Source organism: Sinocyclocheilus rhinocerous, unplaced genomic scaffold (genome assembly GCF_001515625.1).
Source record: "Sinocyclocheilus rhinocerous isolate Xijiao unplaced genomic scaffold, SAMN03320098_v1.1 scaffold796, whole genome shotgun sequence".
Classification (NCBI taxonomy): Eukaryota; Metazoa; Chordata; class Actinopteri; order Cypriniformes; family Cyprinidae; genus Sinocyclocheilus; species Sinocyclocheilus rhinocerous.
This window is the reverse complement of record NW_015631294.1, coordinates 180124-195250: the sequence shown is the minus strand read 5'-3', so window position 1 is coordinate 195250 and position 15127 is coordinate 180124. Positions and strand designations below refer to the sequence as shown.

General features: G+C 39.5%; 1 protein-coding gene across 1 annotated transcript in view; it reads left to right on the top strand.

The window, feature by feature from the left end:
- The window catches only part of LOC107741707 (protein diaphanous homolog 3-like), a gene marked incomplete at its 5' end in the record, with an annotated part of 277834 nt that overhangs the window by 150033 nt on the left and 112674 nt on the right, over positions 1 to 15127 (top strand). Inside the window, 2 exons of the mRNA XM_016554479.1 lie at positions 7049 to 7288; positions 11056 to 11185. Coding sequence (XP_016409965.1) covers positions 7049 to 7288; positions 11056 to 11185 — 370 coding nt within the window. The remainder of the gene's footprint in view (positions 1 to 7048; positions 7289 to 11055; positions 11186 to 15127) is intronic.

Here is a 15127-nt window from a genome sequence, read left to right as displayed (position 1 = left end):
TTCTTTCTTTGCGTGAACATTTGGGCGGCGTTATGCAAATCTTCCCACATTGTGATGTAGACATGTGGGGGCGTGTTAGAATGAGCCGTTTTAGGTAGGAGTGGTTGCCTCTTAACTTTTATAAAGAATATCTCTTTGGATTTGAGACTTTACAGATCTTCTTTATGCACCAAGAGCTTGTAACACTCCAAAGAGAAAGGAAAAATTGAAATCGCATCATATGACCCCTTTGAACTTTTCTCAGGTCGATGTTGTGTTTGTCCCGCTACAAAAGATTTGATCTCTTAAACCGAAAACAGAAACTGAGACCGATATCATCTAGACACAAACAAAACAACTACATATTGTACAACCCAAGATGTGTATTGTGTCTCTAAACAGAGAAAGAATTACTGTAATTCTCTAATGCAGCGGTTCCCAAACTGGGGTGCGCGCACCCCTAGGGGTGCAGAGACCGACCAGCAGGGGTGCGCGAGAGAATGCTTTTGATGATCTGTGTGCTTTTTTTGAAGGGGCAAGTGAAAGAGAATTTTACTTGCCCGACCGGACAACTAATCTAATCTTATTAAAACATCGAATTAGGGAAGCACCAAAATTTCGGGGGAAGCACCAAAATTTCGGCGAGAATGATTCTGATTTTATTACACTTGGTGTAGGCCTAAACGGCAATTCATAATGGATAATCAATAGTAACAAGGTTGCGGCAGTTGAGACTCACGTGAGACAAGCTCATGGAGAAATCGAAACAAATGAACACAACTGCACACAGAAGAAACATACTACGGTAAATAATGTCAATGTGACTGTTTTTGCTCGATTTGTTTAACGAAAATAGTTCCAAACAAATTTAGCAGCAGAAATGTTGCGCATCTCTGAGCAACACACCGCGTCAGTGCTTGACATGTGTCAAACACTAGAAAGGGGTGCACGCTGCAAAAAGTTTGGGAACCACTGCTCTAATGGAAAATGCATATTACACATTAACACAGTTTTAACCTAGCTGTCTTTACTGTTTACTCTGTAGTTAATAAAACAGCTCTTGCTGAGGCCCTCAGTGAATGTGAATAAGGTTTTAAATAATAAATTAATATTCACAAAATGTTAGTTTAACTTGTTGTACCACATTGTTTTCTAGTTGAGCCAGAGTAATGTTTTAAAAAGTGCCAATGTGTACACTTTTAGGGGAAAACTAAACTTATCTACAGCACATTGGAACTGACATAGGGGGAAAAAAACTGTATTTCCTCCATGGCTGAATTTCTAGCACCGAAGCAAACAAAATTATATTTTGCCCATATTATGGTTTTGTAGTCTAAACTATGATTTAAATAGAAAATGTTTCTTTTGAGTCAATCAATTTTGCTAATCTCATCTCCCCTATTTGTGCATTTAAATGACATCTGTCATTATCTAACACTCACAATAATTTAATGACACTAATCATTTAATAACACTAATGATCAGCCATAACATGAAAATATGATATTGATGAACCCTTTTCTGCCCGAGTCCCGTCGGATTGCATCGGCTGTGGGGATGAAGACGACAACTCCCATGATTCCACACTCAGTCACGGCAACATCAAACTACGCCTTTGTCTTTTTGTTTATTTTGAATACGTGCCCTCCAGCGGCGAAAATTACATATTGTGCCTTTAAGCTATCAAAGTGTTACCGGTTATGATTACCAAATTGTTCCCCAATATCAATTTAAATCAGTTTGATACCTCTTGATATGAAATATATTTTGTGAACACATTTTATACTCATAACAGCTTTATAGTCATCTGTGTTGTTTTAGATATCACTGTGGGATAGTGTTGAATTTTAATAGTCATTTTTCTGTTATGATATGTTCAAGAGTTGTCATTTGAGATGATAATGAAGGCTTTTCTCATATTTGATTGTTTTTGACAACTCATCTCTGAATGTGTGAGATCAATTTCAGAGCTTTTCTCAACTCTCTGTCGAGATGTGTGAAGTTTAGCTTTTAAAAGTTGTCAGACTACTGTGTCTTTTGCTCCCGTTTGGATTTGTCATAGTTTAAGTACATGCTGCTCACCTCTGAACAATTGATCAATCAGTCAACTCAATCGCCAGTGGCACAGTTCAGCAGCTGACCCTGCTAGAGATTCACAAATTAATTATTGGTGTTTGTAAGCATATGCTCACAAAGCTTCTAACAGGTTTGTTTGCCCCCATTGTCTTAGGCTCATTACACTTGACTTTTTAAGACAACTGGGATGCTGGAATGAGAGAAAGGGGTCTTGCTTCTTTGAGAAATGAAATGGAAGTGAAAGGCACAAAGGAATCGCTTCATGCAACAGTGTGGCCTGTCACTGTGTTTGGGGTGTTTATTATATAATGAGGCATATGGAACTGTGGTTTATGCATGCGTGGGCAGCAGGAAATGATGCATTTGCAGTTCAGAGAACTATCCGGTTCAAAGGGAATTCTTAATCTCCCATAGTGCCATTGCAAGCAGTTTTGTACTCTTTGTTCCTTTCTGGAGCCAGAACTTTGAACCCTTTGTTTGCTGCCTGCTAAGTGGACCATAAAATATAGCATGCAACTGTTGGGACCTTAAAATCATATAGAGTGATTGTGTGTAAGCGTGTGCATGTGGCGTATGTGATACTTCAGCCATCTGCTTTGTTTCTCCGAAAAAATGTTTTTAATGGCTGCATGTGATATTTTTAGCTCCTGATAAACTGTTTCGCTTTAGTCAGGTGTAGCTGAGCGTAAAGAATTACGGCTTTTACCGGAAAAATCTTGGAGAAGAGAAATTTTCTGTTGCCGTAGCAACAGTCCCCCTCCCCCTTTTACCAAGTCTTAGTTCAAGGTGCACAGAAAGAAAAAGTTTAAATCAGGAATACTAACTCAGCCAGACAATAGAGGCAGAAAGATAAAACAGGTGTGTCTGTGTCCCGTTCCCCATTGAGTCTTCCAGCAGGCCATATACGCTAGAGACGTAGCGAGTGTGTTCAGGGTCTACTGGGACACACACACACACACACACACTGAAACGCTTGTGTTGTTCGGCATCGGCAGGCACTCTGGGTGGTTGTGTGAAATGATGATTTAGTTTCCTGATAAAGAATGATACTTGAAACACTTGAAAAGTTGTTCCCCTCTGAATACTGTCACATGCTGAGTGGCAGGCACCAGAATCTTACCTCCACTCCCGTCTGCAGGTGCATTTGAATTTAGACTTTAAAGTTTGGTTTGAATGTCTTACCTTGAGGGCTCTGCAGTAAAGTTTAGCTGGTATCATGCCGTTTTCCCTGTGGGTGGATGGATTTGAATTGGTTTCATGTACTTTTATAAACAACACATACATGTAAGGGGTAATGTGCATTCAGACGGTTAATATCACAACACCGGTTAATATCACAACACCTAAATGTATAAATATGTGTATTAAAATGAAAAGAAAAAAAGACCTGTTACAAATCAGCATATTAAATGATTTCTGTAGGATTCTCTGATACTAAAAACTGGACTAATGGCTGCTGAAAATTCAGATTTGCCATTGCAGGAATAAATTACATTCTAAAAGATATATAAAAAAAAATATTTTATTATTATTATTATTTATTCATTTTTGCCTATGTTTGAAATACTTTTTATGTATATATTTTATTGTTCTACTCTTGTACTCGACAGGTTTTGAGTCTTCAAATATGAAAGTCCTGTATAGAGGATAATTTTTTCAGTATTTTGTGAAACAATCAAAAAAATAAAATTAAAAATTCATGACAAAATACTATTAAACATGATATCATTTGAGATGGAATGAGAAATTACACATTTTGGTTCAGAGAAAAAAGCATGGTTTTAAAAAAGCAATGGCATTTTGTCTGAGATGCATGTACAGTAAATAGACCTTGTTAGTGGGCAAATTAAATAACACTCTTGACAAGTAAAAGACAGTTTATTTTCCACAAGGAGAATAGTCCACAAGGCCAGATGTGACCACAGTGGGAAAAACACCCACATATGCATCATTGCTTTGTTCAGAAATAATGCGTTACTTTGAACTAGGCGGTGAAAAGGCTCCCAGCACTGATCAACGAGAATATTCACTAATGAAGACACCACTCTAATTGAAAAGTGAAATGTCTAGACAACAATGTCAGAATTGACCCTATTTATTTTGTAAGGACCCACCCGCCAGCCCAAAAAGCGGAATCCAGCGGCCTGGTCGAAGGTTTAATGCGTATCCGGTCTTTTACTTGCGCTTCTGAATTTATCAGGACTTAGTTTCAATTTTGTCTAGCTCCGTGTTCAATCTGACTCCAATTTCACGTGATCAGTTTTTAATTATAAATATTGCTTTGAAATTTTAAATTCTAAAGAAACTTTAATGATCACAAATATTAATTTAGATATTTGATTATTTCGGACTCACTATATTTTCAATTATCCGTTCACTGGGGACCTAATGTCTCTTTTAAGTCTCACGTTGGTCTTACGTGGATTTTATTATCACAAACTCGCCAGTCTGATGCTAGTCAGAGGGTGTAGGTAGACTAATACCTACTTTGCCTGCCGCCTACTGCTTGCTTATGACAAAAAGTACAATTCACTTAGTCCTTTCCCGTACAACTTGCTAACGCAGAGCCCCAAGAAGAGAGAGGCAGCCAAGGAAAGAGAAAGAGCAACAGTTAGTCTTCTTTTATCCCTTCCTTGTGCATGTGACTAAAAACCAAATGTGAGACATTCAAACTGACCAATCAGCAGATTACAGCTTCGCCCACTGGGCAAAAGAGTGTGATAATTAGCAGACCCCCGATGTATACACATGTTGGCCTACAGGCCTTGATCACTATCAGCACCTCTGTGTCTTCAGGAATGCCAAATGGCCCTTTTGTTACTGAAGATAGGTTTGGGACAGGAAAGCAGAAGTCTTTGATCATTTTTGACCTTACAATTTACTGTTTACTTTCTTTATTTCCCAGGTCTTGTTATATGCTATTCATCAGAGCAGTTTTTCTAAAGAAGAAAACACGTTGTGATGTTCTGTCTCAATATAATATGTTCTCTGCTTTGAAACAACTTTGCACTTTGTTACTTTGTAACCAAGGCTGTGTGGGTGGGGAAAACATTACCAATAGTATCATAATTAGCATGATCCAATCAAATTCTGATGAATCAAGATAAAGTCCTGCCCTACGTGATTTTTATCCCTCAAACATTTATGGCTAGGAGAGCTTTGAATCAGAGTCTGTTTCATTGCAGATTAGCGCTGCCTGACACGCACAGAAGATGCCTGCTACAAGTTTGCTGAATGTTTACACACAAATTAGGCATTTGGCTTTGCCCTATTTTCTTTACCTTCTCTTCTCATTTTCTCCTTTCTTTACATCAGTCACTTCGTTTCAGTTTGGATTTGTTGTGCTTTTGGTTCATTGTCACTTGTCTTCAAGGATAAAATGCTCCCTGGGTTTATTTATACACACTGATACAGACTGATTGCAGTGTGCGTGCATGTACAAGAGATGATATCTGATTATGGAAAACAACTCTAGACATATTAATCATATCTCTGTATTGAGTATCTTAATTACACCCTTAATTTGTGATAGCTAATTGTCTTTTATAGGGGCAAATTGGGTCCTGCTCAACCCCCTCCTCTCCATAATCACTAAATGCACACTACAAACACAAACACACATATACGCATGCTTCAAATTAAACACATACACGTAGATACACTCATAATGGAAGAGAAGTTTCAGGGGAATAAAAATATTTTACATTACATTGATTTAATATGGTTCAATATGCAGTGTTTCCCCTGACATTATTTTAGGGGGGCGGCCCGCCCCCCCAATGGCACCTTATGCTTTCAAATAATTAGACATGCTAAAACAGAATTTGGTTACAATAAAACATAAGGTTGGAAAAATAAAACATTTCATAGGGCCCTAAACAAGTAATATTTGTTAAACTTTTAATAAATTGATGTTAAATTGTTTAAGTTTCGTGATTTTAATTAATTTGACATGCTTTTTGATTAATAAAATGTAATTTAACCATTAAAAAGGAGTCCAGAAAAAAACACAAAAAAAACGGCTTTTCCCCTAGCCGTAAACCTAGGGGAAACACTGATATATGAATATATTGATTTTATCTGAATTGAATTATAAGATTGAACTGTTGCCATTTAGTTTGCAAGTGTCCTTAGGTTTTATTCCATAGAGATTTAAATTTAAAGGGGTCATATAACGTTGCTAAAAAGAACATTATGTTGTGTATTTGGTGTAACGCAATGTGTTTATGCGGTTTAAGGTTCAAAAATATTTGGTGTAATGAAATGTGTTTATGCGGTTTAAGGTTCAAAAACACATTATTTTCCACATACTGTACATTATTGTTTCTCCTCTATGCCCTGCCTTTCTGAAACTTGTCGATTTTTACAAAGCTCATCGGTCTGAAAAGCGAGGTGTACGCTGATTGGCCAGCTATCCAGTGCGTTGTGATTGGCTGAATACCTCAAGCATGTGACGGAAATGTTACGCCCCTTAACATACTGTGATGCCCTGTGTCGCTTCGTCCACGGTGAAAGCCGATCCTGTGATTCACAGCGCGAAGTTGATGTATTTCCTCAGCGACCAGCACAGATCAGCTATAGGCATGACAAAGCGGATATCGTCCTCTTTTGGAAGGCTAAACAAAGTAGTTTCGCTTTCACAATGAAACACACAGTGTCTCCACGACATGGCGCCGGCAGCAACAATACTACAGCAAGAATAAAAGTTATGCCTTTTCTTTGCGTGAACATTTGGGCGGCGTTATGCAAATCTTGCAACATCGTGATGTAGACATGTGGGGGCGTGTTAGAATGAGCCGTTTTAGGAGGGCGTGGTTGACTCGTAACTTTTTTTTAAAGAATATCTCTTTGGATTTGAGACTTTAGTCTTTGCTACTTTACAGATCTTCTTTATGTACCAAGAGCTTGTAACACTCCAAAGAGAAAGGAAGGAATTGAAATCGCATCATATGACCCCTTTAACAATCTTTCTGCTTATTTTCTCTTCTTCCAGATGAGTAGCGTGAAGCGTCTGAGGCCCAGGCTGAACTCCATCCTGTTTAAGCTGCAGTTTGAAGAGCAAGTGAGTAACTTGCGTCCGGAAATCATGGCAGTGAACGCAGCCTGCGACGAGGTGAAGAAGAGCAAAGCCTTCAGCAGGCTGCTGGAACTCATTCTGCTCATGGGGAACTTCATGAACGCTGGCTCGCGGAATGCCCAGTCCTTTGGCTTTAACCTCAGCTCGCTCTGCAAGGTAAGTACAGAGAGAAAGAGCCCATATCTAAGATTCGGCACACTTTTTGTCCCCATTTTGTCTGTGGAAACATTCACAAAGTCTGCAAAATGGATTGAAATTTGGTCAGATGTGTTCAATGGAGCTGTTTGTGGATAAAAGCATTGCCATATGCTAGCCTAAGCATTTCTAAAACAAGTGCTTTTAAACTTCTGAATCAAATACATGAGGTCTAGAAACTGTTTTGGGCTGGTTTCCTAGAAACAGAGTAAGTGTAGTCCATAAGAACGTGTAGCATTTCATCCAGCAAAACCAGCCCTGAAGTCATCCATGTGATTTGCTATCCATATTTACTCATTTTGTGAATTATTAGCCTCTATTTATCTGTTTATCAGGTCTCTCCATGTTTGAAACACACCCGTGGGCATTTTTCATCAAACGCTCTCCTCCTGCTTTCTGTTTTTGGGAATAAGCCGATAAGATGATAATTTATGTTCCTCCAATGTCTGTGAAGGAGCCAAAGCTGAGTCACCATCAGGCACGAGTGCTTCTGCGTCCTTCACTCCCCTCCCGCACATTTCCCGTTACCTTGACCCCTATCGTCCGGCCCATCTAAAGTGCCTTTCGCTAAAAACAACTGCCGTTCGAGAAGATCTCATTTGATTTAACACTATCAAGCACTCAAGACCACAATAGCCGTATCTTCTGGCATCTATCAAAGTGCAGAGACCAAAAAACACTTTATGGCTTCTTCTTTTGGTTTTAGAGATATGTTTCGGCATAGTGACGTAATGCAGACATACATATGCTTGTCGGTAAGAGGACAGTCTTTATATTCTGTTTAGTCAGGTGTGTTAATGTCACACTAATAAATTATGTCTGTATCCTTTTGCAAAGTTACACCCAGAACACCTTAGCAGTCGTCTTCCCCCACGGGTAAAGCCCTCTAATGATAATGTTTGGGTAACATTTTCTGATTTAGGTGAGTGGAAAAGGGCAGAAGGGGAGTATAGTTAATTACCACTGCAGCCATGCAGATTAACTAAGGTTTCCATGGTGACTTGGCATTGTTTTTTTTATCAGGGTTGGTCCACCTCTCTCTTTTCTTTCTTATTAGCCATCCATTTTATTCATTACTCCTTTCACTATTTTTCCCTTCTGTGTGGTGTTAAAACTCAGAGAACCACCATCACTGCATTTGTGAATCTCTCCAGGATAATGAATGCCTTTCTTCTCATCAAGTCTCCTAGCAGACCTGATAAAAGACAGAAGACTGTATGGGACATGGTCACATTCAGACGTTTTATAAAGGAATAACCCAAAAATGAAATGTCGGCCATTATTTTCCCACCGTCATGCTGTTTCAAACACAAATTACTTTCTGTTTTCTGTTGAAACACAAAAGGAGAACCCTTGAAGAATGTTCACTGACATTTTTTCCACATATCATGTGAAGATGATCTAAAAAAAATCTGGTCCTCACACAACAAAGCTATTGTATAGCTTTAGAAGACTGAGAATAAGGAGCACAAGTCATACAGACTAGTTTTATTATGCTTAATATTTTATGATTTTCTGTTTTTTTTAAACGTTTTTGGTGCAATATTTGAACCACAAAGTCTTTGCTGCTTATTTTAATCAATTTAATAATAATAATAATTCCTTACATTTATATAGCGCTTTTCTGGGCACTCAAAGCGCTTTACATAGAAGGGGGACATAGAACATCTCCTCAACCACCACCAGTGTGCAGCATCCACCTGGATGATGCGACGGCAGCCATATTGCGCCAGAACACCCACCACACACCAGCTTATTGGTGGAGCGGAGACAGAGTGTTGAAGCCAATCAGCAGATATGGGGATGTTAGGAGGCTATGATGGCCAGAGGCCAATGGGCGAATTTGGCCAGGATGCCGGGGTTATCACCCTGCTCTTTTTCGAAGGACATCCTGGGATTTTTAATGACCACAGAGAGTCAGGACCTTGGTTTAACGTCTCATCCGAAAGACGGTGCTTTTTGCCTATATATTGTCTCCGTCACTACACTGGGGCGTTAGGACCCACACAGACCACAGGGTGAGCACCCCCTGCTGGCCTCACTAACACCTCTTCCAGCAGCAACCTAGTTTTTCCCAGGAGGTCTCCCATCCAGGTACTGACCAGGCTCAACCCTGCTTAGCTTCAGTGGGCAACCAGTCTTGGGCTGCAGGGTGATATGGCTGCTAACGAATTTAATGCATTCTTGCAGAAATAAATGCATGCATACATGAACACATTCATACTGACCCCAAACTTCTGAATGGTTGTATGTGCGTATGTTCATATATGTACAGTAACTGGTGATAGATAATATATACTGTACGGATATAAATCTTCAGCTCATTTATGCTGCATATCAACACTCATCTTTGAACGTGTCCTTATACCCACTTAAGGGCCTCATGCATCAGAACTAATGGAGTGATCTGTCCTCACTGCAGAGAGAGAGAAAGACTGCATCTCTACATCTGCACATAGTGATAGAGTCCCTGATGGGCAGGAGTAACAAAGAAAGTATGTCGTTTTCTGCCTTTCAAGTTCCTCGCCTGAGGGCCTGTCCTGATGTTCTCTCTCTGCCTCTGTTGATCTGATAGTTTGTTTATTTGTTTTATTCTGAGTTTAACCTGTCAGTATCTTCTTCTTTGGCTCACAGTGGGTTTATTGAGCATATTTAGTTGTCAAAGGATTTGAAAGCGCTTCCCTTTGAGCAAGTGACTCGCGCGTCAATGTTTGATCTCATCAGCAGAGGACGGTTCAGTATGTCATGGACGTCAGAATCTCGATGAATGTTGTTGATTTTTAAAAAAAATTTTTTCTGGAAACCTTTTCCGATTGAGAACCGATATTTAAGATTTTTCACAGACATCAATGACTTGGACCACAGGATCAGATTAGATATTTTGGGTTTCTTTTTGTATTGTCATTTTCATACTTCACAGATGAAATCAGCACGAGCAATTTGTAGAATCTGGCCTTTTTTTTTTCTTCTTTTTTTTTTTTGAGAAGCCCTTTCAGGCAGCGCAACAAAACCTAATTCCATCCCCCGTCATCTGTCTAACGCTTCACACGGCTTCCAAATGTTCTGACACTGCAATTATCCAGTTGAACCCAGTGTGTATATCCAGCACAAAGCCTCTGTCAGAACACATACATTTAAAATAAATGGCAGAGTGCGAGATAGTGTTGAGTACTAAAATGAACTAGATGGAAAGTCGATTTCTCCAATTTCATCTCTCATTTTCATTTTGAACTTCGTTTTTACTTTATCTATATCTCTCATTATCTCCCCCCACCCCCCCAATGGTAATCAAGCGTCTTAAATCGTCAGGCACCACCACCCAGAAGAGCTTAATAATGTTTGCGCTCTCCGCATTAATCAAATGCTTTTTGCACTGACTTCTACAAAGGCCTGTATCCTTGTGCCACGATGATAATCATAACTGACAATGAAAATGTCTTGCTTTTCTAGTCCGGCGGCAATTTCAGTGTACTATCAAATTAACTTGTCAGACGTGAAGGCGGTGGACACCGATGGCTTCCTTCAAGAATCTCTCTCTCTGATTTCTCTCCATTTATGTAATGTTCTGAACATCTAAATATATATATTTTTTCTTTTTGATGGATATTTTTATTATTATTATTTATTTTCTATTCTGATTTAATGTTGATATCACATTAAACAATTGCTCTCCCAACCCACTTTTTCTTCTGTCTGTCTGCATCTCTATATCTTTCTTTGGCTCCCAGCTGAAGGACACTAAATCGGCTGATCAGAAGTCCACTCTACTTCACTTCCTGGCAGAGATCTGTGAGGAGAAATACCCTGAAGTAATGAAGTTTGTGGAGGATCTACAGCATGTGGACCAGGCCAGTCGAGGTACTGCAAAGTATACACACAACGAGCCAGCATCTATTTAAAAATGGACAGAATTAACAGTTTAGTTTATTCTCCCTGGCTAACCATCTGAAAAGAAAGGGGAAAAAAGTCTTCAGTCCACTTTAATAGTTCTTTAATGTCACACTCACAATGTACAGTACATCAACTCTACCAGTTTGTGTGTGTGAGTTTGTGTCGACTTCTGCGCAGGTTCATTTCACACTCTATCAGCAACAGAGATAATGTCAGCTTGTGTGTGTTTTGTGCACTCACAATTAAAAGACCAGTGAGTGTCAGATCTAAGGATCCTTCTATTGTAAATCTTAATCTGAACAGATCATGATCGGTAAGATGATATTTTCGACAGTCTATGTGTCAACCTGCCTGTGTGTTTTAGCAAACAGAGAAGCAGAGGAGCCATTGTGTGAGGTCACATTGCCCTCGGCAGCCCTAGAGGCAGAGTCACAACAGGACTAGACCAACTCACTGCATTACCTAATGCTTTCAGAAAGCAAGACTGAGAGAGTTTTTGGCAGTGCGACCGCAAATAATCAAACAGCATTATTAGAGGGAGTGATTAAAAAGACGACCTGCCTACGTGTATTTCTGGCAGCCTTAGAGAAAGTGTTTCAAGACAACTGTATTTTTCCAAATGAAACAAATAATGATGGAGGGCAGGACTTATTAGTTCAGATTTTATTGGATTGTTAGACTTGTTAGGCTGTAATATTATTGGTTAATGTTGTTTTCTGCCTTTGTAGTGTTGATTGCATCAGCTGAACATGAATGTTTTTGAGACAGGGAATGTTATTACATTTTTATATTAGCTATTATGAAAAAAAAAACATTTTTAAGAGTAATGTGATTTGAAGAATTATGCTCCGTAAGACCAGAGATATTTATTAAGACCTAGGTTAATTTTGATTCATGTTTGACTATGGTGAACTGTTAGCTAATTTTGACCAAAATAATGTAAATTCTGTATTTTACTCACCACTGTGTGCTACAAATGCATATGGTGAATTTAGCAGAATATTTGCTCTGCTCTTTTCTATACAATGACAATTCAGCTTTGTACATGACAAAAGGCACCATAAAAATGGTCCACGCAAGTTACTTTAGAGGAAATGTAGAAGCTTTGTGACAAAAAAAGAGAAATTAGTTATTTATTCACTTAAAATCTCATCACGCTTGCATATATTAGTAGTCAAACATGGTGCTTGATAGCTCATGATCACAAGTTAGTTAATTTATGTATGGAAATTAACAGCTCAGATGTTCTTCAAAACATCTCCTTTTGTGTTCCGAGAGAATTTAAAGGTGTTTCTATCATGTCCACTTTCTCCTACACTTATTGGTTCTGTCTCTGCAGCTTTTTTTACTTTTTATAGGAAACTACCCTTTGTAGTTTTACTTTTTTCTCCCTGTCCGTCTTTTTCTCTCCCGTTCCCCATTTCATTAGAGCTGCCTGCTCTTGTGCCCTTCATCAAAGCTGAAATGGCATTATGGGTAACGTATCCCCACCACGCTGAATGACTGTCCCCGCGCTTCCCTCAGGAAAGAGCCTCTGATCGTTTTACAGATATTACTTCCATTATTCTATTCTTTAGAGCTTGCATTAGAAGGTGCATTTTTTTTTCTCTTGGAGATTGAGATACTTTCATTAAGAATTAGCTCATGTCAGTCCCTGACTGTTATGGTTTTGTCTCCCATTGTGGTGCGGGTAGGTCTTGGGTGATTTTCTTCAGTGGCTGCTAATGGAGGGTTCATGCATGTGTGTTTCTTTAGTGTTTTTCAAGAGCACCAGCTGACTGCTGTTGAGACTTTTTTATATATTTATTCTCTTCGGCACACACTAGGCTGGGCGATATGACGATATTATCGTATATCGACGATGTCTTGTAAGTATCGCGATGTCGATGTCAACAGTCAAGTAAGAGATGATTATCGACATTATCGGAAAAAAATGACAAATGATAAACCTAGTAAGTTGTAAAAAATATTTTACATAGCCCCATAGTCACCATACAGGTCTTTTTGCATGCAAGAATAAAATAATTTAGTATGAGGGTTGGGTAGGGCTGTGACGGTCGCCCGTGACAACCGCATCACCGCGGTGGTCGCTTGCCACCACAGTTGTCTACTGCCACCCGGCGGTAGTGCATGTGACGTCACGCACTCTATAACAAGCATAATACGAAGTTTTGTATACAAGTGTAATAACAGTAGCGGAACAGTGAACCGTGTCTACACCGGACGCGATACCACCGCGTCGCAACAGGTTGAGTCTGTCTAGTGTCTACACAGGACATTTGAACTCTGTGTCAGTACCTCATAAATAGCACGAGGCAGTTTACTGTCGGGGATTTGTCATGTCATGTCACTGATTATAATGAGTTTTATAGTATTTTGTCGCGCCGCGCAGCTCGCGTCCTGTAGACAGGGTGTATTAACTTTCTTATTTTGGGCTACTTTCTTGTTTAACTGTATTTCTTGCAGGCTGCGTATTCACTGACTGAAGTGCTAAAATAAACACGAGCTGACGAGTTAAATCGGGTGTGTTAGATGAGTGAGACAGTGCTGGGCTACTCCAGGACAGTTTTGAAAACCATTTCAGAGACATGTTCTTAAATGTGACTCATATAAAATATATTACATGCATGCACAATTTTAAGGCAGCTTTAATCGTCGTTTTGGTAACTTCATGACTTAACTGACCACGGCATTGCATGCACGTGGTTTATTTCGTGCTTTGATATGAAAGGATACAGGCTACAGCGCACACCGGCGCCTTTGTGCGTGCAATTGAAGAGCACGCGCTGCGAGCACAGTACCGTTTCCACGCTCATTTGACTCGCGCCTGGCGCTGAAGTGAAGTGGAGCACGCGTCTGAAATGTCTCCCATTCTCAGTTGTTCTGCGACTGAATAAATGCACTTCTTGTCAAGAGAAAAAGTGACACAGCCAGCAGTTGTGAGTGGGGTGGCCAACCCTAGCCCCGCCCCTGCGTTAATTGCGTTAAATATTTTTAACGCGTTAAACTGAAAAAATAATAGCATGCGTTAACGCGCTAATTTTGACACCACTAATATATATATTTATTTATTTATATATTTATATCAACACCGCGCCACCGGCTGTAAACTGATTTGATTGGACAACTTTGGAATACATCACATCCGGTCTGCGTGTCGCATACGGTGTAGTCGCTCAAGTTCAAATATTTGAACGCATCCGAAGCTCAAATCGGATCCGAAAATTCCGCATTCGCAGATGGTCGGCACCACACGCAGACCCTGTACGACTCTCCATTGGAAATGAATGACTTCCGGTCCAACGGCTGTCATTTGTCGTGTGCAGTGGAAAGGCGGCTTTAAGAAGACGAAATAGAACTCACTTCTGCACTCGCGCGCTGTTTTCTGTGCTGCACACACACACACAAAACGCACGCACAAAAGCCGCCTCTTATATACGCGAACACTGGACTGAGCTCTCTTTCTCGCATTCTTACACATTCGAATGGACAAATACACTCAGAATTATATCAAAATATCCCATAAATACAATCGGTTATGTCTTAAGTGAACGTAAAGAGCTGAGAAAGAAAACAAGAGTGTATTGGATCCGTGCATTGACAGCAGCCGCTGCCGCCAGTCATTAATGTTATTTTAAAGAACGAAAGAAAAGAAAATCCCTCACTGATCTTGATTGAATCACTTTTGTAACCTCAGTTTATATTTTATTTGCCTGTTGTTCGGCGCTGACTACTGTAATGGCAACGTGCATCTGTGTATGCGATTATTTTAGATGCGTTCCAATATAATTTATCCTTATTTAGGGTATAGGCCTATTCTATTTTGAGCTGCAGTTTAATAAACGTTAAACAGAAAAAAGACAAAAAGTAGCACTGCATGTGTTTCTGAACATTTATTTAAACAGACTG